Raw genomic sequence first — 23,849 nt, 5'->3', positions numbered from 1 at the left:
AGAAACACAGGGAAAAGAAACAAGGAAAACATAGAGCAACCAGGAAACAAAAGATAAAATGGCAGTATTAAGTCCTTATATATCAATAATCACTCTAAAAGTAAATGGATTGAATTCATCAATCAAGAGGCACAGAGTGGCTGAGTGGATTAAAAAACAAGACCCAACAGAATGCTGCCTCCAAAGACCCTTCTCAGCTCTAAAGACAAACAGAGGTTCAGAGTGAAGGGGTGGAAGATGATATGCCAAACAAATGGCAACCAAAAGAGAGTGAATGTAGCCATACTTATACCAGACAAAATTGACTTGAAGCTAAAAAAGATGAGAGACAAAGATAGACATTATATAATGATAAAAAGGACAATCCATCAAGAAGACATAACATTTATTAATATATATGCCCGTAACATAGGAGCATCAAAGTAGGTGAAGCACCTATAAACAGACCTAAAGGGAGAAATTGACAGCAACACAGCAATATCCCACTTACATCAATGGATAGATCATCGAGACAGAAAACCCACAAAGAAGAGTGGCCTTAAATGAGACACTAGACCAAATGGACTTAATAGAAATATATAGAATATTCCATCCAAAAGTAGTGGAATATACATTCTTCTCAAGTGCACATGGAACATTCTCAAAGGTAGACCATATGTTGGGAAACAAAACAAGTATCAATACATTTGAGGAGATTGAAATCATCAAACATCTTTCCTGACCACAATAGTAGGTAATTAAGAAGTTATCTATAAGAAGAAAGGTGGAAAGTCACAAATACGTGGCAACTAAACAACATGCTACTGGACAACTACTGGATCAAAAGAGAAATAAAAAAATACTTGGAGACAAATGAAAATGAAAACATACCAAGATCTATGGGATGCAGCAAAAGTGGTACTAAGAAGAAAGTATATAGCAATACAGGTCTACCTCAAGAAACAAGAAAAGTCTCAAACAGTCTGGCACTACACCTAAAAGAACTAGAAAAAGAAGGACAAATGAAGCCCAAAGTCAGTAGAAGGAAGGAAATAATAAAAATTAGAGTGGAAATAAATGAAATAGAGGCTAAAAACAATAGAAAAGATCAATGAAAGTAAGAGCTGGTCCTTTCAAAAGATAAAATTGACAAACTCTCAGCTAGACTCACTAAGAAAAAAAGCGATAAGGCTCAAATAGAATCAGAAACAAAAGAGGAAAAATTACAGTGGATACCACAGAAATACAAAGGATTATAAGAGAATACTATGAAAAGCTGTACACAAATTGGATAACCTAGAAGAAATAGATAAATTCTTAGAGTCATAGAACCTACCAAAACTGAATCAAGAAGACATAGAGAATTTGAATAGAGCAACCACTAGTAAAGAGATTGAAACAGTAATTAAAAACCTCCCAAAAACCAAAAGTCCAGGACCAGATGTCTTCTCTGGTGAGTTCAACTGAACATTCAAAGAAGATTTAATAATTATCCTTCTCAAACTTTCCCAAAAAATAGAAGAGGAAAGGCTGCTTCCTAACTCATTTTATGAGGCCAACATTACTGAAACCAGACAAAGACAACATAAAATGGGAACATTACGGGCCAGTATTGCTAATGAACATAGATGCAAAAATCCTCAACAATATATTAGCAAATTGAAGAGGACACTACATTACAAGGATCGTACACCACAATCAAATGGGATTTATTCCAGGGATGCAAAGATGGTTCAACATCCACAAATCAATGTGCTATACCACATTAACAAAATGAAGAATAAAAATCACATAATCCTTTCAATAGATGCAGAGAAAACATTTGACAAGATTCTCCGTCCATTTATGATTTTAAAAACTGAATAAAATGGGCACAGAAGGAAAGTACCTCAACATAATAAAGGCCACATAAAACAAACCCACAGCTAATGTACTCAATGGTGAGAAACTGAAAGCTCTCCCTCTAAGAACAGGTACAAGCCAAGGAGGCCCACTCTCACTACTCTTATTCAACATCATATTGGAAGTCCTAACCAGAGAAATTAGGCAAGAAAAAGAAATTAAAGGTATCCAAGTTGGAAAGGAAGAAGTAAAACTGTCACTATTTGCAGATGACATGATTTTATATACAGAAAACCCTAAAGAATCCAGAAAAACCTATTAGAAATAATTAACAAATACAGAAAGTTGCAAGGTACAAAATCAACATACAAAAGTCAGTTGCATTTCTATACACTAACAAACTTGCAGAAAGAGAAATCAAGAAACAATCCCACTTACAATTGCAACAAAAAGAATAAAATAACTAGGAATAAATTTAACTAAGGAGGTGAAAGACCTGTACTTGGAAAACTGTAAGACATTGTTGAAAGAAATCAAAGACACAATGAAATGGGAAGATATTCCATGCTTATGGATTGGAAGAATTAACATAGTTAAATGCCCATATTACCTAAAGCAATCTACAGATTCAGTGCAATCTCAATCATAATCCCAGTGACATTTTTCATGGAAATAGAACAAAGAATCTTAAAAATTTATATGTAACAATAAAAGACCACAAATAGCCAAGGCAATCCTGAGAAAAAAGAACAAAGCTGGATGTATCACAGTCCCTGATTTCAAAAGGTACTACAAAGCTTTAGTAAACAAGACAGCATGGTACTGGCAGAAAAACTGACACACCCAGATCAATGGAACAGAACTGAGAGTCCAGAAACAAACCCACACATTTATGGACAGCTAATTTTCAACAAAGGAGCCGAGAACATACAGTGGAGAAAGGAAAGTCTCTTCAATAAATGGTGTTGGGAAAACATGCAAAAGAATGAAAGTAGACCATTATCTTATACCATACACAAAAATTAGCTCAAAGTGGATTAAAGACTTGAATGTAAGACCTGAAACCATAAAATTTCTAGAAGAAAACATAGGCAGTACACTCTTTACTTTGGTCTTAGCAGTATCTTTTTTTAAAAATATGTCTCCTCAAGCAAAGGAAACAAAAGAAAAAACAAACAAATAGGACTACATCAAACTAAAAATCTTCTGCACAGCAAAGGAAACCATCAACAAAATGAAAAGAAAACCTACCAATTGGGAGAAGATATTTGTAAACCATATATCTGATAAGAGGTTAGTATCTAAAATATATAAAGAATGCAACAACAAAAAAACAAGCCAATCAAAAAATGGGCAGAGGATCTGAACAGACATTTTTCCAAAGAAGACATACAGGTGGCCAACAGGCACTTGGAAAGATGTTCAATATCACTAATTATTAGAGAAATGCAAATCAAAACCACAATGCCTGTCAGGATGGCTATTATTAAAAAAGCAAGAAATAACAAGTGTTGGAGAGGATGTGGAGAAAAGGGAACCCTTCACTGCTGATGGGAATGCAAAGTGGTGCAGCCACTATGGAAAACAGTATAGAGATTCCTCAAAAAATTAAAAATAGAACTACCATATGATCCAGCTATTCTACTTCTGTATATTTATTCAAAGAACATGAAAACAGTAACTAGAAAAGATATATACCCCTCTGTGTTCATTTCAGTATTATTTACAATAGCCAAGACTTGGATGCAAACTAAGTGTCCCTCAGTGGATGGATGGATAAAGATGATGTGGTATATATGTACAATGGAATGCTACTCAGCCATAAAAAAAAAAGTGAAATCTTGCTATTTGTGACAACATGCATGGACCTTAAGGGTATTATGCTAAGTGAAATAAGTCAGATGGAAAAAGACAAATTCCATATGATTTCACTCACATGGAAGATAAACAAACACACATATACAGAGAACAGATGGATGGTTACCAGAGGGGAAGGGGGTGGGAGGAGGGCAAAAGGGTAAAGAGGCGCATGTGTGCAGTCATGGATGGCAGCTAGACTTTGGTGGTGAACAGAACGTAGTCTCCAGCGAAGTTGAAATATAATGATGTACACCTGAAATTTATATAATGTGATAAGCCAATGTTACCTCAATAAAAACGGGGAAAAAAAGAAACTCACTGTATCAATATTGAAAGAAAATACAGTAAGAATCACAACTTTCAGCTAATGAAAATGCTACAAATTTAAAATGAACAAACAGAATAAACTAACAACATTTGAACATGAATTTTAAAATAGATGAAACCAATAATTGTGGATATGAAAGAGTACCACAGGTAAGAAATTCAAAAACTTAAAAAACCAACAGGCATATGTGAAAAGAGAACTTAACCAAACTAGGGAAAGATTTTGAACAAAAAGATAAAATCCTTATAGATCTGAAGACTAAATTACAATGTATCCAAATGAAAATAGAAATGACTGCAAGTATAGTAAAGCCTGTAGAAGATAAGAATGAAAAACAGCAAAAACAATATAGAGGAAGAGCTGAAAAGGCCCAGAAAGAAAATGATAAAGAAGATAGGCAAAGAAAAGCTAACACAGGTAAAATTGAAGCTCCTGAAGCCAAAAGATAAGATAATGAACAGAGTTAATATTTAAAATTGTACCCCAAGAGAAATTTCTGAAAACAAAAGAAGACCTGAGTCTATATCTTGAAAGGGCCTATCTCATTACTTAGAAAATTGACCCAGGATGACCAACGGAGATATATCCTAGCAAACTATTACACTTCGAAGGTAAAGAAAAAAAACTTTTGTTTTTTTTTTTTTGGCTTAGAAAAACTAGGCCAAAAAGACCAAGTTTCTTACAAAGCAAAGAAGATTAGGTGTGCATCAGACTTCTCAAAAAGCAGGTAGCAATGGAGCAACATTTTCGAGAAACTCAAAGAAAAAGAATGAACTAAGCATTTTGTATCCAGCTAAGCTGTCCTTTAAATATCAAGGATATAAAAAGGTTTAATCAGAAAAGTGCTCAGGAAATATTGTACTCCTGACCTCTTAGGATTCTACCAGAAGATGAGCTTCATCCAAGTAGGAAGTGACTGGGGAAACTTCAGCAAAAGGACTAGTGGTGAGCACTGAATATCTTTAGTTATAGATTTAAGACCAAAATGAAAGTGGAGACAAGGGTGGAATAGTATCAAATGGTATATGCTTTGATAAGGTAAAAGTAGCATAACTAAAATTAAGAAGAGGGAGAGGAAGAGAACAGAACAAAGCTCTTTGTTGCAAAGCCAATATGTGCAAGGCAAAGAATATCATTTAAAGTTGATGAATCAAATAGTTGAGGCTTAAATAAGGGAAAAGGGGGACTGAAAGCATTATATAAATGTAATAGGGTAGTATAAATAGTATAAAGATAATCACTAGAATAAACATGCAAATCTCCCTCTATCCCCAAAGACAGAATAATAAAGGCAATAGATCACATAGTGGAAAACCCAGTAAATGTAGTGTCATACACACAATAAATATAAGGCCAAGCATATGAGTCAAATTAATAAATGAAAGGACTCAACTCATTTATTTAAAAAAAGAGTTCAGATTGGCTCACAAACCAACATCTTATTGTCTGTTATTTACAAGAGCCACACCAAAAATAAGTATCCAGAAGGGCTAAAAATTAAAGGGATGGGGAAAGATATACCAGGAAAATACAAACCATAAGACATAAAGATTTGATATTGATATCAGACAAGGTAGAATTCAGGAAAAAACTAGACAGGACAAAGAAGGACACTATAATACTAAAAGCCAAAATTCACAATGAAGATATATGAGTTAGGAATGTTGGAGCCTCAACTGGTTTGTCAACTTTAAATGATATTCTTTCCCTCTCACCTATAAATTCCAACAGAATTTATAAAATGTATCTTCTGAATATATATTGAACTTTGCACCTTGATAGTAGAGAAAGCACCTATTATCTTCACAAATGTTGACCATTTATTATACCACAAAGATTTCCACAAAATAGAAAAAGTATGATCTTCTTTAATCACATACAATAGAATGAGAAATGAATAAAACATTTTTTAAAAGTCCCACCTGGAGAAAGATTTTCTATGAACCTGTTCTTGGGGCAAAGGAGAAATATAAACCAAAATTTCAGAGCTTCTAAGAAAGTAGTTGGTAGTGAAATATATGGGACATAATTAAAGCATTGATAGGTGAAATATACTTAGCTTTAAAAAAGTGTAACATTGATAAAAATAAAGGAATAAAAGTTATGCTTTAGTTGTTGTTGTTTGTTTGTTTTTTTGAGGAAGATTGGCCCTGAGCTAACATCTGTTGTGAATAATTATGGCCATGAGGGAAAACAGAGAGTTTGCAGGAATGGCCCCAGGTGCTTCCTTCCTCATTGTATCCATTCACTTTGTTGCACAACTTTGCCATGCTCTCCCGTTCTGACTCTTGGGTTGGCAGTGTGACTTGCTTTGGCCAATAGGGTGGTAGTAAACATGATGCAAGCCGAGGCTTGAAAATAGCTGGCATGGTTGAGTTTTCTCTTTCATGGAAGAGGACCATTACTATAATAGTATGACTGGGAGGATGGCAAACATGGAGCAGAGCCTGGCCATTCCAGATGCTCCAGTCAACAGTCAGTTGAACTCTAGAAATGTAAGCTAGCTCAGCCAATATCAGAATCACCTCAGTTACATGAGCAATAAACCTTTTATTGCTGTAAGCCTCTGAGGGTTTGTGGTTGCTTAGTAAATACCATTATTGTAACAATAGATAACTGATACAGTACCTAATCTCATAAAGACTTTACAAAATAAGAAACTACATATCAATCTCTTACTAATATCAAAGAAATTATCAATTAAATTTATCAAATATAAGCAGATTAATTAATATCAATAAAATCTCAAATAAAATATCAGCAAACAGAAACCAATAGGGTATTGAAGATGTTATATCATGACTGAATACAGTTTATTCCCAAATGCTTCGGTTTTCGGAAATCAGTGAATACAATTCTCCATTTTAGTGGATCTTAGAAGACAAACAGTTTGATTATAACTGCTGAAAAGTTCTTTGACAAAATTTAACACTTATTTCTGATTTTTTTAAAAGACATGATATAAAGCAGCATGTACTTAATGGGGAAACACTAGAGTCATTCCTGCTAGACTCAGGAATAAGTCAAGGAAGTCTACCATCTCCACTACCATTAAATAGTGTATTAAATGTAGCAGCCAATGCAATGAGACCAGAGAGAACCAAAGCATAATAATAGGAAAGGATGAGAGAATACTTAAGAGAATCAGTGCTAAAACTAATGCATGTAATAAGAAAACTCAGTAAAGTGGCAGGATATGAAGTTTTAATATAAAAGGATTAGTGTTCACGTATACAACCAATAAGAACTATGTGTTGTGAAGGACAGGAGCCCAATTACAATAGTAACAAAAAAGTTAAAATACTTAGAGCTAACATTTGAAGTTTTGTTTTTGTTTTTTTGTTTTTTTTTTAGCTGAGGAAGATTCACCCTGACCTAACATCTGTTACCAATCTTCCTTTTCTTTTTCTTTTTCTTTTTATGTGAGCCACCGCCACAGCATGACTGCTAACAGATGAGTGGTGTCGGTCTGCACCCGGGAACCAAACCCAGGCAGCCAAAGTGGAAAATGCCAAACTTAACCACTACACACTTAACACAACCACTGGGATTGGCCCTGAAGAAGATTTTAAAACATTCCTGAAAGATAAATAGACTTGAGCAAAAGGATACTCAGAATCACAAAGATTTAATGTGATCCAAATAAAAATACCAAGCTTTGAGGGGCAAGTTGCCCGAATCTAGACAAGGTGATGCTAAAGTTCATTTGGAAAAACATACTAACAGAAAGTGCTAGGAAAACTCTGAAAAAAGTCTTCAGTGAGGGCACACTGGCTCTGTTAGGTAATGAAACATATTTTAAAGGTTCTATTTTTTAAAATGTGGTATTGGTTAAGGAATAGACAGATAAATAGGATAGAATAGTAAGTACAAAAATAATTGTGTGGACATGTAGTAGATGAGGAAAATGCCAGTTCAAAACACAGAGAAAAGATAGACTTTTTAATACATAACGTTATGAAAACTGGATAGCTGTATGGGAAAATACAGAATTAGAATCATGCCTCATATATGCCAGAATAAATTCCAAATGGATCAGAAATCTAAATATAAAAATCAAACCATAGAAGTCCTAGAAGAAAACATGGATAAATAAATTAATTTATAATCTGGGAGTGGGGACGTCTCTCATGTCTCAAAATCCAGAAGCCAAAAATATAAAGATTCATATATTTGACTACATAAAAATTAAAATTTTTTTGTCATGGTAAAAAACCCATAAGAATAATCAAAGGACAAATGGCAACCTGGGAGAAAATATTTGCAATTTACATCAAAGACATAGGGCTAGTCCTCCCAAGATATAAAAAGCTCTTAGAAAAGAAAAAAGGCAGAAGCCCAATAGAAAAATGGTCAGAAACAAACAGCAGCAGCAAAATATGGACAGTTACTAGAAAAATGCAAATACTTTTAAAGCATATTTAATGCTGAACCTCATTCATAATACCATTTTTCACTATAAAGTTGACAAAAATCCAAAAGTTTGATAAAATACTCTGTTAACCGAGATAGTGAAGCTGAGAGTAGTGCAGCTTTACACACTCCTCTTTGTGGAGGGGATTTGGCAACATCTTAACAAAACTAAATAGGAAGGCAATCTAACAATTCTGCTAGGAACCTGCAAAAAGACCCAATACAACATATAAAGCAATATCTGTACAAGGTTACTTATTGAAAAATTATTAATAATAGTAAAATATCTGGATAAAAGCAAATATTCATTAATATAGGACTGTTTGAATGGATTATGGTACATCCACACTATAAATAAGAATGAGGAAGATCTTTATGTGCTGATGTAGAGTGATTTCCACAAACATGGGACAGGTTTCCGTTTAGTTCTTTAATTACCCTCATAAAGTTTTATAGTTTTTAGTGTACATATCCTATACATGTTTTGTTAAATTCTTCCTTAGTTATTTAAGTACATTAAAAAATTGTGGTGAAATATAAATAACATAGAACTTACCATTTTAACCATTTTTAAGTGTACAGTTCAGTGGCATTAAGTACATATGCGATGTCCTGCCGGAACTCTTTTTTTCCCAAACTAACCATTAAACTGCAACTTCCATTCCTCCTACCCCAACCCCTGATAACCACTATTCTACTTTCTGTTTCTATGAATTTACCTGTACAAGGTACCTCATGTAAGTGGAGTTATACAACACGTGTCCTTTGGTGTCTGGTTTATTTCACATAGTATAACTTTTTCAAGGTTCATCCATGTTGTAGCAAGACTGAATAATATTCCATTGTATGTATACATCATATTTTATTTATCTCTTCATCCGTTTATGGACATTTCAGTTGTTTCCACATTTTGGATATTGTGAATAATGCTGCTATGAACACTGCTGTACAAATATATGTCCCAGTGCCCGCTTTCAATTCTTTTGGGTGTATACCCAGAAGTGGAATTGTTGGATCATGTGGTAATTCTCTTTTAACTTTTTGAGGAACTGCCATACTGTTTTCAGCAGCTGCACTGTTTTACATTCCCACCAGTAACACACAGGGGATCCAATTTCTCCACATCCTTGTCAGCAGTTGTTATTTTCTGTTTTCTGTTTTTTGTTTTTGATAATAACCATCTTAATGGGTGTGAAGTGGTATCTCAATGTTTTGATTTGTATTACTCCAATGACTAGTGATGTTCAGCATCTTTTTATGTGCTTATTGGCTATTTCTATATACTTAATGTTTTCTGATGCTGACGTAAGCATATTTAATTTTTCACTTTTCAATGGTTTATTGCTAGCTTATAGAAATACTCTATGGTATCATTTCTAGCATATAGAAAATGATTTTTGTTTGATGTTGTATCTCATAATCTTACTAAATTCACTTAGTAGTTTTTGTAGAATTTCGTACTAGTAGAATAAGTAGGATTTTCTACATATGTCATCTGTGAAAAAGAGATTATTTTACTTCTTCCTTTCCAATCTTTATTTTTTTTCTCCTGACTTATTACAATGGCTAGAACATTCAGTATAATGTTGAATAGAAGTGGGGAGAGTAGCCATCCTTGCCTTGTTCCTGATGTTAGGAGACAGGTTTTTTTTTAAACTATAAACTGCATGTTAGCTATAACACTGCATGTTATCTATAGAAAGGGAGTGTGAGAGAGTATATGTGTGTGTGTATCTTCCTTGGGGTTTATTGAGATTTTTTGGTCTGTGGAATTACAGTTTTCATCAAATTTAGAAAAATTTTGGCCATTCTTTCTTCAAATATTTTTTCTTTATTCCTCAGGATTTCAGTTAGATGTGTTAGACAATTTGATATTGTTCCACTGGTCATAGAGTCTCTGTTCCCTTTTTTGCAGTCTTTTTTTCTCTTCATACTTAATTTGGGCTGGTTCCTATTGCTGTGTCTTCAAATTCATGAATCTTCTTTTTATGTAGTGTTTAATCCGCTATCAATTCCATCCAATTAATCTTTTTTAAAAAAATGATTATATTTTATCTCCAGAAAGTCCATTTTTAAAATATTTTCATCCTCTCTTCATTATGTTCATATTTCCCTTAAATATTTGAGCATATTACAATAGCTTTTTAAAAATCTTTTACTGATAGTTCCATCATCTCTGTCATTTCTTTCTGTTTCTGACTGATTTTTCTTCTGCTTATGGGTCACATTCTCCTACTACTTCTCATGTCTAGTAATTTTTTACTACATATTGGCCACTGTATGTTTTTTATCATAGAGTGCCAGATCTGTTGAATTCCTTTAAAAAGTGTTAGACTTTTGTCTGGTAGGTACTTAAGTTACTTATATTCAGTTTGATCATTTCAAGGCTTGGTAATGTGGGTTTACAGTATCCTTTATTCTAGGGCTAATTTAGCTCCACTACAATGGAGTGACCCTCTGAGTCCCAACTCTGAGTGTCCTGGGTGTTCAATGAGGACTTTCCACTCTGGCCGCTTAGAACCAAGAACTTCCCTATCCTGTGTGGGTTCTTGGAGCTATTCAACTTATAGTGCTTCTGTCTTTCTTTCCCTCACCTCATGGAGTTTCATTCTATGTATGTGAAACATAGAATTCAGCAAAAGACCCAAGGAGACTCCTCTGCAGATCTGCAGCATTCTCTATGCAACTCCCTCCCCTCTGGTACTCTGCTCCTTAAATTTGCTGCAGCCTTCCTGACCTCCAGTCTCTCTTCCTGTCCTCAACTTTACAAGGTTGCCAGCCTCTGTTTGGGATATGCTCCATACCTTGTGAACTGGAATTTGTCTCCAGGCAGAAAGCAGGAGCAATCCTCAGGCTCACTTCATTTGTTTCTCTTCTCCCAGGGATTACAGCATTGTACAATGTCCAAAAATAGTTGCCTCCTATATTTCATCCAGAATTCTTATTGTTGTGGCAGAAAGTATGGAGTAAAAAAAATCTTATCCAGCTCAATTTCGGTTCTACTTCAAGCAGTTTTTCCTCAGTGTAGGAATCTGCCCTAAAAGGGAGTCCTGGCTGGTCAGTTTTAAGAGTTCACAGGGGCACACGGTTCCAGCTCTTTCTGTTTTTTACCAGAAAAACAGAATGCATTCACTTGCTATTGAATTGGGGAAAATCCCTCCCAGTTTCACCTACTGTTCTTAAGTTATTGAGCTATGCTTTCCAATGAATATCTCTTAGCTATTTTGGGGTTCTGTGGTTCTTGGGTACCTCATACACCCTGTCATGTTCCTCAGCTTCCCCTCACACAGATGCTAGTCCATGAAGCTTTTGTTGTTGTTGGTAGTTTATAGTTTGTCTCCATTTGCCTGTATTTTGAGGGAAACTTTGTCACCTAGTTTTATTATAAATGTACATGGACTTTCTTTTTGTTGGTTTATTTTTCACATAGCTCTGTGTTTTGATGTGAGAATTTTGGAGTATTCAAAAAACTATGCAGCCACTAACCTAGCTGCCATCATCTCAGAATCTGGTAGAAGTGTTAAGAGCCAGCAGGTAATTTACCATGCTCTCTTCGCCCTGTCTCTGCAAGAGTAGAAGCATGTATCAACATGTAGTTTCCAGGGGCTGGCCCCGTGGCCTAGTGGTTCAGTTCACTTTGGCACATTCCACTTCCACAGTCCCAGTTTGGTTCCTAGGCTCAGACCTACACCATTTGTCTGTCAGTGGCCATGCTGTGGCAGTGTCCCACATAAAATAGAGGAAGATTGGCACAAATGTTAGCTCAGTGACAGTCTTCCTCAAGCAAAAAGAGGAAGATTGGCAACAGATGTTAGCTCAGGACGAATCTTCCTCAGGAAAAAAAAAAAGGTAGCCTCCATTAGCCTTTCCCCCTGAGTTATTGCAATGAGTACTTCTTGCTTGGTGACCCACAATGGATTGAGTGAGAAATAAATTTTGTTGTTTTAAGCCATTGAGGTTTGAGCATTTTCCATTAGTACAGTATAATCTAATCTATCTTGAGAGTTAGAGAGTGTCACCTTTCCACTCAAGCCAGTTCATTTAGTTGACCTCAGGGTAGCCACCATTAAGTAAAGAGAGGGGGTGGGGAGAGGAAGTATGGGGGCAAGGCAGAAAAGAAATAAACAGTTTGAGAACTATGTCTAGGAAATAACTCTCAGTGTTGTTGATGGTACATAGAACAGATTGGAAACAAAGAGATAGTTTACTAAATTTGGGGGAAATTGTATTGCCAAAGAAACCTTGCACACACACCCCCCATTAGTGTGAATGGTAACGCCCTGAAGTTTAACGTGATACTGCTGTACCTATATTACCCACTAATATACGTTTATATGTATTATCCCATATTTCTCACAGTTACCCACTACAGCATATCTCTTAACCAGAGCCTCTCAGAAGCTGAGGGAGTTTCAACTACTTCTATTTTTTTAAGTGAAGAAGTTTCCAGATAAAATTACAAATTGTGGTTACTTTAAGAGTTTATCTTGCCAAATAAATGCATTTAACTCTCACAATAAAATGCCTTCTAATTATACAGATATCAAGTCATATTATAAGGCTGTAGTTTCCCATCTTCTTTCATTAGCTTGATACTGAAGGGTACGATGCTCAATTGTTTCTTCCCAATTCCTTGGTTTCCGACCTTGATCACTGAGGAAGGGAGAGAGTAGGGGAAGAGTGGTCCTAATGATGAGGATTTTAGGCTGGTTAATTTTAAAAAACTGCAGATGAGAAGCAGGCTCTGAGGACTGGAATTTGCTTGCCCTTGGAGAGATATTTGCATTTGTGAAGGAAGGGGGGTATGACCTTGTAGGGACCTGAATTTGGCCACCCCAGGATATGTCTCTTTGGCATCGGGACTGTTTGGGGCTGATTGCTTTTGATAACAGGGACAGGGAAGGAGGCTCTGGGGAGTGGAACTTGCCCTTGTTGGGACACATTTACATTTGTAAGGTAAATCTCTACCTATAAAAGGTGCCTCCCTCTCTATACCAGGAAGAAGAAGGGAGATGACCTTGTCCCTAGAAACTCTTAATGGGGAAGGCAAGAACTTAAGTTGGTTGCTGTCTGGCAATCTCATGTAACTGACTTAGGGTGGTGGCTTCTAACCTTTCTAACCTTTACTTAATCCGATTTGATTCTTGTCTAAAAGTCATGGGATCACCCAAGGGCCAGACCCCACCTGCACTGATACCATTTTAACTTTTTTTCATGTTCTTTCCTTTGTCTTGTAAAGAGATGACTCACATACCCATGCCTTATAAAATTAGCCCTAAACCTCAACTCAGGGCAGCAGCAGCGGCTCTGCCTGCCCATGGGTCCTGTCCCCATGCCAGCAGGGGCAGCAGAAGTGGCAGCAGCAGCAGCTCTGACTGCCCTTGGGCCCTGTCCCCATGCTATTCCACACTATTCTCTAAATAAAAGAGCACTACTGCCAGATCTTGAGAGTCTAAGAAATCTTTCTTTCGACTCCTCGGCTCACCGACCCCGCCTCACTAACACACAGAATGCCTGAACGGCAGAACTCCCTGCCATAAGTTCTATATGGACAATTGTTTGTTTTTTGCCTTTCAGCTTCCAGTCACCCCCATATCTGATATTTAGTATACTTGTAGTTCAAAAGAACAGAAAACCCAAATCAAACTTGCTTTTTCACTATCCATCATCACCTTTTTCAACCAGCCTAGTATTTGCTCAATGGGCTCATGAACAAAATGTTGGCAGAGACAGAGGCTAATCCCATAAACTCAACAACATGGATTTCAGCTCTCCAGGAGAAGCAGGGGAAGAGTATTCCAGCAGTGGCAATGGGGATTGCAGGGGCTCTAAAGCAGAAACAACTTTAATGTGTCTGAGGAACAGAAAGCAGGCCAGTGTGTCTGGCTGATAATGGTGAGATGGGAGAGGAAAGGCTGATTACGTAGAGTTTTGTTAGCCATCCTAACAGGAAACCACGGGAGGATTTTAAGAAAGGGAGTAATATGATATGAGTTCCATTTTAAAAAGATCATTTCAGTTGCTGTATGGAAGATGAATTATAGCCAGGCAAGAATGGAAGCAGGTGAGCAGTTACGATCCCTTTCAGTTCACTGGTGTTTCAGTGGTCCAGATGAGAAATGTGGGTGCTGATAGTATATGTGGAAATAAGTGGCTGGAGGGTGGATATGTTTTTGAAGCCAACTTGTTGATAGACTGAATATGGGAGGAATCAAGAATGACTCACAAAGTTCTGATTTGGGCAATTGGTTAGTTGGTTGTACCACTGATTAAGACAGGGACAACTTGGGGAGGAGTAGATTTATGGGGAAAATGAGGAATTCTCTTTTGGCTAGGTCAAGTTCAAGATGCCTGATAGGCTGCCAAATACAGATGTCAAGTAGGCAACTGGATATACAAATTTGGAGTTCCCAGAGATGTCAGGGTGGAAAACAGAGGGGTGTTGGCAACTTGGACCACAGGGAGCCCTTACTGTGATCCCTGACCTGGTGTGGAGTAGAAGAGAGGAACCAGGAAATCTAATTGTTGGCACATGGATTATAGTTGATACCTTTCAGTAGGGAGGAGGCAGTGATTTATCTTCCATAGAAAAGATACAGTCTGGATATGGAGCTGCTTTCCCTGCCATTGTGTGTCTATCAGTATAGCCTCCTGTGGGATTATCAAATATCTTATACACAGCCAAGGTGTCCCATACTACAGTGCTTCTTGCTCCGCACACAGTAGCATTCAATCCTGTGTTAGGAGGCCTATATAATGAATGGGTCACCTGTAGGGGTTGTGGCAAGGTGGGGCTGTCCTTTTCTTTTTTTTTTTTTAAAGATTGGCACCTGGCCTAACATCTCTCTCCAATCTTCTCTTTTTTTTTCTTCTCCCCAAAGCCCCCCAGTATATAGTTGTGTATTCTAGTTGTAGGTCCTTCTAGTTCAGCTCTGTGGGACATAGGCCCAGCATGGCCTGATGAGCAGTGCCATGTCCGCGCCCAGATTCCAAACTGATGAACCCCGGGCTGCCCAAGCGGAGCCCACGAACTTAACCACTCGGCCATGGGGCTGGTCCCTAAACTAGAAAGGACCTTTAGAGACCCAGAAATCTTTCTGGGTAGTGACTCCAAAGTGTGGTCCCTGAGGTGTTTCTGGTGCTTTGGAAACTGGGGGTGGTGAACACTCATTTCAACTTCAGTCAAGGCAATATACATTCTATTTGGTGGACTTTTACATAGCTTTTGTTTGAAGAAGATTTCTGCCATTTAAAAACTGCAAAGCACAGGAGTCTAATGTCTTCGCTTTCTGTGTGAGGAAACTGAGGCTCAGAGAAGTGAAATAACTCAGATTTCTAGGCGCCACTTCCCCCGGCTGCTTGTGCCCTGCTCCTGCCCTACTCCAAGAAAGGATGTGGCAAGCCAGGAGAAGCCTGAAGACAATTTCTGTATCTAAGGATCCCGCACCTCATCCCTGAACTGTGATGGGCTTTCTGTTTTTAGCTGGGAGCCCCATCATGACCCTCTCAAGCTCTGGAGAACAACGGGCCCCCAAAGAGGAAGCTGGTGATGAGGAGGGAAGCCGGGCCACTCGCTAGACAAGATCTTCCACTGTGGGGACTGGAGACAATTGAGAACAATTGGAGGTGCAGATTGAAGTGGGGGGTGGGTGGGAATTCTGACGACCACTTGGGGTAAGGATGGCGAAGCAAGTTGTCAGAGGCCCTTTTTCACCTGCTGCTGCTCTGCTGGACGGGGCTCCGCGCTCTCTCCCTCGGATGGTTCCAACTACAGCATCCTCAGCTGTCCCTTTGTGTGTGGGGGGCGGGGTTGCAGACGTCGGGGACCACTTGTCATTTCAGAGAAGTCAGCCTTTTTCTGCTGATTCGTTCGTTCATCAATAAAGACACGACTCTCCTATGGTTCATTGTGGCCCTTATTTCACAGGTGGGTTAACGGAGGCGCAGAAAGGAATCCAGGCCAGAATCTGGGGGCTGTCCACCCACTCCGGGGTTGCAGGGCAGCACGAGTTCGGGAGCGTGGGCTCCAGCGCGCCGAGCAAGAATCTCAAGTGCGGCGGCCACGGAGTCCCGGGGCAAAGCGGTACCCCGTGCCCACCCCTCCCCGCAGCTCCGCGGTTTGCACGCCTCCTCCCAGAGGGCGCGCGCTGGGGGCGGGGCCTCCTTGTTGTTGTTTCTCTGGGGCCCCGCCCCTGAGGGGGGCGCGGACCACGCGGCTGGAGGGCCCGCCTCCCCTCCCCCTCCCCCTCCCCGCCCAGCTCGCCCGCCTCTTTGTATCCAACATCCGGGTTTCCCCGCTGGCTCGGCTCCGCGGCCGCGGCTCAGGAGCCATTTTGGACTCGGTTCAGATCCCCTCCCCCCACCCCTCCCCCCGTTCATGGCCCCTCCGGACTCGGCCCCTGCGCCCGGGGCCCGGGCCCAGCCCCGCCGCGCTATGCCCAAGTCGGGCGCGCCCCGGCCCGCGCCCCGCCGCCGCCCCCCGGCCCCTGCGTCGCCCCGGAGCCCGGGCCGCAGCCTGCGCCGCCCGCAGCAGCCCTGAGCCCGGCCCCGCCGCCCGGCCCTTGGAGCCTGCACGCTGCCCGGGGACGAAGGCGCAGGAAGCGCGTGGGGAAGAGACCTAAGGAAGGAGCGGGAAGGACAGCGCAGCCGCCGCCGGGCCCTGCGCGCCCCTGGAGCGCCGCGCGGCCCTGTCCGCGGGCTCCGGGTGTCCGCGGGGCGGCGCCGCGGAACATGACGGCGCCCTGGGCGGCCCTCGCCCTCCTCTGGGGATCGCTGTGCGCGGGTAAGGACGGGGCGCGGCGTGGGGGACGCGGGGAGGGCGCGCGGGGCCGGCCTCGGGCGCCGCGCGGTGTTTACCAACAAAGGGCGGCCCCGCGGCCTCCTCGCCGCGCCACCTGCACCCAGCTTACACCTCCCGGGGCGGGGACTGGGCGCCCCGCTCGGGGATCTTGGGAGGACGATCCTGTCTGTGCGGCGACCTGCGGGGCTTGGGTTTGCGGGGGCGACCCCACGATGGGGGCGGGACCTGGAGCCCCAGGGTCGGGGTTCAGGCTACGCGAGCGCGTGGAGCCTAGAGAGAGAGAGGAAAACCCAAGTGGGCAAAGTGGCCAAGCGGGGCGGGCAGATCTAATCCAAGGTTGGCGGGATTGTAGGTTCAGCAGCGGCTGGGGGCAGAACTGCGCGACCCTCAGAGCCACTAGGTGTTGCGAAGCGAAGGGGGCTGCTTCACCGAGCCCGGCGGAGTCCTTTGCACCCCATCCCACCGACGTCTGCGTCGTGTTCCCCAAAAGGCGGGCCGTTGGCACCAGCTTCCAACTGCGCCCGCTCTCCCTGCGGCGGGCCCCAGGACACGAGGTGCGGCCGCCCCGCAGGACCGCTTTGTTTTGGGCGCCTGGGAAGGGAGGTGGGGCGAGAAGAAAAGCCAACATGTTTCTGGCCTCTGGGAAGCACGTGGCGGGGGTGGCTGACCCCGCGGGGCTAGGGTTTGGCTCGTGTGTGTGTGGTTGAGGGTGTGTGGGTGCAGCTGTATGCACGCGGAGTTTCGCCGGAAAAGCGCTTTTCCCCCAAGGCCGAAGCACTGATTTTCCTCTTCTAGCGGTGCTGGGGCGCGCCCCGCGCAGGTGTGCGCGCAGGGGCGGGCTATGCGCTCCGGTTTAGATGGCTCCGGGCAGCCCTGGGAAGCGTGCGGAGCTGCGCGTTGAAGCTCCAGGGAGAAGCCCGGGGCAGTCGGGGCGGCGGGTGTGCGGCAGCCTGGGAGCGGAGTCCTGCGCGTCTTTGTTCCCAGCCCCTATTACACATGCAGCGCGGGTTCCCCGCCGCCCGCGGTGGCAGCAGCGCGGAGTCTGGGAAACCCGCGAAGGGCGGGGCTGGGCGTGCAGGGGCGGGGCTGGGATCCCCGCGCGGCGGCGGGGGTGGGGATCCGGGATCTCCAGCCCATCCTTACCCCTACTCTAACCGCGTCGTTTGCAATGTGGCGTCGCTCAGCTGTCCACACAGAAAGCAAGCTAGTTCTCGGTGTGGGGATTGGAGCTGCGTAGCCTGAGTGCAGGGTCTAGAGGACAGAGACCTTCTTATTGTTACCTGGGAACGATGTAGGAGGGGACATCGTGGCTCTTTTGGAGCCATTTTCTGTGTGGTAGAAGCAGTGGTGGTGGTGTTGAAGTCTTTCCTCTCTCTGCTTTTAAGTGCTGCTTTGAGATGCTTTTTCCCAAGATTGAGAGCTCTGAAGTGAAAGGAAGGCATTGGTCTCTAGGGGGTGGTGGCAGCAAGCTGATTTGATAGGCACGCAGCAGCCCAGCTGACTGTCTCTAGATCCCTCCTAGAGGTGCCTGGGGTCTTCTAAGCCCAGGCCTGCAGAGGGGGACTCCAGGACAGGACAGCCTCGGACCTGGAATCTTCTCCCTAATTGTTTCAGTCTGGCCTCGCCAGTCTCACCTCCCTCCCTGATTAGGCAGGGCAGGGTTGGATTGGGCGCCTGGAAGGACTATATTTCCCCTCCTCTTCTCTCTGCTCCCCGCTGCTGGCTTGGGCAGGGCTGAGCAGTGTACCCTGCAAGGTGGGGCAACTGGGGTTAGACTGGAGTCCCACGACCTGCTTTCTTGCCCTGAGGTCACCGGGTATTTCTTGTGGTCACCCTAGCTGGTCTTCTGGTGGCCACTGCCCTGACCTGTGAGAATTTTGGGAAGAGCTGCTCCAGGCCCAGGTCGGGGCAGAGCTGGCCCTCCTGTTCCTTTGACTTCGTGAGTGCCTGTCCTTCAAGCTCCTGGCTTGCCATTTAGAATTACCCCCACCTCCTGCAGCACACGGTGCCCTTGTAGAAGGAAGATCTAGGATGGCCCTGTCCGAAAGAAATATGGTGTGAACCATGTATATAACTTAAAGCTTACTAGTAGTCGTGTCAATAAAAGGAAAAAGAAACAGTTGTTTTTTCTAGGGTTGCTATAACAAAATACTTTAGACTGGGTGACAAACAGTAGAATTTATTTTCTCATAGCTCTGGAGGCTGGAAGTCCAAGATCAGTGTGCCAGCATAGCAGGGTTCTGGTGAGGCCCTCTTCCCAGCTTGCAGATGGCTGCCTTCTCAACTGCAAATATCTTCATCCTGGGTATTAGGGTTTCAGCATATGAATGTTGAGGGAACATAAGCATTTAGTCCCTAACAAGGTGAAATTAACTTTAATGATATATTTTATTTAGCCTGATGTATGTAAAATAGTCTTTTCAATATGAAATAAATATTAAAATAATGAGGGGCGGGCCCGTGGCTGAGTGGTTGAGTTCATGTGCTCCACTTTGGCGGCCCAGGGTTTCACTGGTTCAGGTCCTGGGTGCGGACATGGCACTGCTCATCAAGCCATGCTGAGGTGGCGTCCCACATAGCAGAACCAGAAGGACCTACAACTAGAATATACAACTATGTACCAGGGAGGGGGGGCTTTGGGAAGAAGAAGAAAAAAAAAAAGATTGGCAACAAATGTTAGCTCAAGTGCCAATCTTAAAAAAAAGAGAGATTTTACATTACTTTTTTTTTTTATTGTCATTGAAATCCAGTCTGTATTTTATACTTAACAGAACATCTCAATTTACACTTTCCCCATTTCAGGTGCTTAGTAGTCACATTTGGCTAGTGGCTACCATATTGGATGGTGCAGTCCTCGAAGAAAAGGGGGAATTTGTGCTGTAATAATGGTACATGGTGCCATTTGGCTCTTGCTTTGCAATGGACATCCCAGACACACATCTGTGTATCCCACAAGAACTCCTGACATCTGTCTCTGTACTTGGGGTTCGGATCAGGGCCTTTGGGGGCAGAGTGAAGGGTGTTCTGAGTGGAATGTCAGGAGCCACGGGCAGAGAAGGAAGACCTGCCTCCTTTCTGTCCCATCAGGAAGTTCAGGCCGTAACTGCCCTAAGCTGTCCTCATAGGCTGGCTACTCTCTGACCCAGAGATGTCCATTGCTTTGGAGGAGAAGTGTGTGTGTGATGAGTGAAGTGATCCTCAGGCCCAGTGTGGTGGTAGCTGACAAGGACACGGGCCACAGAGCCACAGGCCATTGATGCTCTTCCCCAGGGAAGGATGTCCTCTGCTACCTGTCCTTGTACCTGTTGGGCACTCCAGGCTCTCCCTTTTTGGCGCGCTGGCCTGCCCTTTGGGAGGAGTGGACACCCTCCTCAGCTCTTGGAGGCTCTTTCAAGGTAGATGGTGTGAGAAACTCACCCAGCTTCCCAGGCCCTACAGCTGGGTGAAAACATAAGACCCAGAACCCCACGGCCTCCCACAGCTTGGGTAGGCCTCTCTGGTGTACTACCCTGCAGGGTCTTTCTGGGTATCAAGAATCCCCAAACAGTACCTGGACCTCCCCTGGCACTTCACCCAAGGAACTTCCTTTACAGGGAGCCCAGTGAAGAGCCCCCATCCTACACCATGGTCCTTTGTATCACTGGCCCCTCTGAGAGTCTGATGAAAGCTGTGGATCCTTTCCCCAGGAAAATACTAATAAGAGACTGTGTGTGTGCATGCATTCATTATGCATGCACACTTGCTGTTTTGCGCTGATACCAGGAACCTGTAGCCCCCTGGATTGGACTCGGTGAAGTTCTGGCTGCCCTGCACATACCTGCTGTACCAGTCCTGAGGGGCACCTTGCTGGCCTTTGCGGGTACACTGGGCTTGTTACCACATTGATACCTCTACTTACCCTGTTCTAGCCACTGGACATGACTTCTACTTTACTTCTGCTGTTTGTGATCCTGCCCAATGTTCACATTCCAGGCCTGATCCCCTCCTCCTCCAGGAAGCCGTCACCTGAGTGCCTGTGCATTCAGCCCCCTGCCTGGGACCTCAGGATACTGCAAGTGGGAACCAAGGGACATCAGGTCAGAGTTTAGATCCACTTGCAGATAATGGCCTGTTAGCACAGTCTGGGATCTAGAGGCTGAGGGGGATCTGGCCTGGGTACTGCTTTTGAGAATGACGCTGAATAGACAGCCCTCAGGCAGGTCCTGGCTGGGTAGACCTCGTTCTAGAACAGACTTTCTCAGCCTTGACACTGTGGACAATTTGGACCCAGTGATTCTCTGTTAGGTGTGTTTGTGGGTGTGGTGGAGTGGTGGGGTTGTGGTGAGAGCTGTCTTGTGCATTGCAGCATGTTTAGTAGCATCCCTGGCGCATACCCACCTAAATGCTTGTAGCTCTTCTAATCGTGACAACCAAAAATGTCGTAGGCAGAGGGCGTGCAAAATCACCTCAGGTTGAGAACTTCTGATCTAGAATGTTCTCACGGTTTAAAGAGACGCTTGTGAGAGGCGGGGTTAATGGCTACTGTCTGCACCCCTCCCCTCCCACCCGATTCGGGATGGGAAGCTGGAGATTCCTGCTCTGATAAACCTGCTCAGCGTGTGAGAGTTTGGTTCGAAATTAGTGCTTCGGGAGTACCCGCTGCTGGCCCCGGAGTACAATCCTGGCGTCCTTGAGTTTTCCCAGCAGTGGTTCGGGTTTCAGGGAGGCGGTGGTTGTGGGTGGGCCGGGCAGCCCGCCCGCCCGCTGCTGCCCGCGCCCGCGCCGCGAGGTCTGCGCTCGCGCCGCTCCCTCCCGCACGCGCAGAATGTCTGGAAGTGCCTGTTGCCGGGGCCTCCGCGGCGCCCCGCAGCCCCGGTCTGCTGAGCCGGGAGCCGCCGGAGTGGGGGCGGTCCGCGGCGGCCTGCAGGAGCGCGGGCGGTGGTAGCAGGACGCGGGCATGCCCTTTCCCCCGGGCGGGCCGGCCGCGCGGCGCCCCGAGGAGCCGCAGCGGCTGTGGGCCTGGAGCCCCGAGCCCGGGGACGCCAGGGCAGGGGGGCAGCCTCTCCGCAAAGGTATGGGCACCGGTCTCTACCCTGGCCCCAGGGAATTGGAGGGCAGGGCGCGCTTCCCTGGGGTCCTGGGGAGGTGTGGTGGGCAGAACGGCCAGCGCCAGCGCTGCAGGCCCTGACGGAAGGGGTGATCTCTGTGGGCGCCTGTGTGTTGGGCCTGGCAGGCTGGCAGCACCCGTGTTTGTCCTCCACTCCTCCTCTGACCGACACCCAGCTCTGCTAGGAACGGCCTTCTGAGGGGCTCTTGTCTGATCTTGAACTCAGCAAGACACAGCTTGCTGCACTGGGTTCTTAGGCTGGAGGAAGCTGCCCTGAAATCCTCAGTTTCCCAGTTCTCCACATCACTGTTGTGTGAAGTGCTTATTTTAAAGAGTTTCTTGCTGGAGTTGAGGCTTCCTGTTTCCATCTCTTTGGGGTCTTTCCAAAGGGAACTTTGTTGCCTTCTCAGAATTCTTTGTCTTCTTTCCTTTCCCTCCCCTTCTATCACCATCCTTTGTTCCAGAATAGACACCCATCCCCTTGTTTGGGGCTTCCTTTTGGTCTTCACCAGACGCACAGGCCCAGCCCAGCCCAGCCCAAGAGGTCCCTGTTCCTTGAGGTGCTGGTGGTGCTGCTCCTGGATGCTCAGGTTGCTGGGTGGTGTTGAAGATGGGGGAGAGGAGATGCTGCTGCCTTCTTCTGAGTCTTTGTTGTTTGTTTCTGAGTGATGTCTGTGTGAGACAATGATAGGTACTGGAAACCAACTGACACTGCAGGCTGGGATGGTCACGCAGGCCAGGATTGTTTGGGGGCCAGCCATGCCTCCTCCTGGCCCAGAATCACTCATGCTTCCTGCCTGTGGACTGCTCTGTGCTTTGCCCTGGTACTTCCAATCTCGCTGTACACATACATGTTCAGAGTGTCTTAGGCAGCCCTAGCTGAGTGTTTTCATTCATGGACATGTGATTGCTGAGACGGTGTTGGAAAGGAATCCTGCCCCACTGGGCAGATGTATGGTCCTCCTGGGGGGACCTTCTCTTGGGGCTTGGCCTGCTGTACAATCAATGGGACTTCTCTCTGACCAGTTTCTGGGCTGGAGCTGAGGTGTTTTGTGAGGTGAGCTCATGTTCTTGTTTGCAAACGTTCCTCTGCCGACTATTTCAGTTCCCCTCTGACAACCAAGGAGTCTAAAATTAGTTCCGGGGAAGGAAAAGGAAGGCTGGTTGGAAACCCAAGCTCTTGGCTGGAGGATGGAGGAGGCTGCTTCCCGGGATTTGTGGCCGAGCGTTTCGGAAGATGTGACCAGACCAGCTGTTGTCTGTCCATCCAAGGAGAGGGTGGGGCCCCTCCTTGCCTCTTAGACTTGAACCAGTGAAAGCAAGAGGCTGACTTGGAAGCTGACTTTCTTGAGTGTTGATGACAGGATGTTTTTTCTTCTGGTTTATGTAGTGGTGTACAATGTTTTCAGGTATGAGGACAATGCCTTTTAATGTTCAGCGTCATTGACAGCCCTCTTTTCCCCTTCCCCCCCATTGATTAAGAAAGCATGCATGAGTTCTCAGAACCCTTGGCTGGCAGCCATGGGTTAAGAAACCCTTAC

The 23,849-nt window shown here is 44.1% G+C and overlaps 2 protein-coding genes across 5 annotated transcripts in view; both read left to right on the top strand.

Moving 5' to 3' along the window:
• The window catches only part of XYLB (xylulokinase), a 78,264-nt gene extending 62,205 nt beyond the window's left edge, over nucleotides 1-16,059 (top strand). The window contains exon 19 of the mRNA XM_070237966.1: nucleotides 15,906-16,059. Coding sequence (XP_070094067.1) covers nucleotides 15,906-15,923 — 18 coding nt within the window. The 3' untranslated portion in view covers nucleotides 15,924-16,059. The remainder of the gene's footprint in view (nucleotides 1-15,905) is intronic.
• A 741-nt stretch (nucleotides 16,060-16,800) lies between these two features.
• Nucleotides 16,801-23,849, top strand: part of ACVR2B (activin A receptor type 2B) — a 30,265-nt gene continuing 23,216 nt past the window's right edge. For 2 of the 4 annotated variants that reach the window (XM_023620726.2, XM_023620725.2), the window contains exon 1: nucleotides 22,040-22,273. In XM_023620726.2, coding sequence (XP_023476494.1) covers nucleotides 22,159-22,273 — 115 coding nt within the window. In that variant the 5' untranslated portion in view covers nucleotides 22,040-22,158. Of the gene's footprint in view, nucleotides 17,205-22,039; nucleotides 22,274-23,849 lie in introns of those variants that run through there. The other 2 variants (XM_023620724.2, XM_023620727.2) reach the window with 2 other exon arrangements.

Source organism: Equus caballus, chromosome 16 (genome assembly GCF_041296265.1).
Source record: "Equus caballus isolate H_3958 breed thoroughbred chromosome 16, TB-T2T, whole genome shotgun sequence".
NCBI classification, from domain to species: domain Eukaryota; kingdom Metazoa; phylum Chordata; class Mammalia; order Perissodactyla; family Equidae; genus Equus; species Equus caballus.
This window is presented reverse-complemented; position numbering and strand designations above follow the sequence as displayed.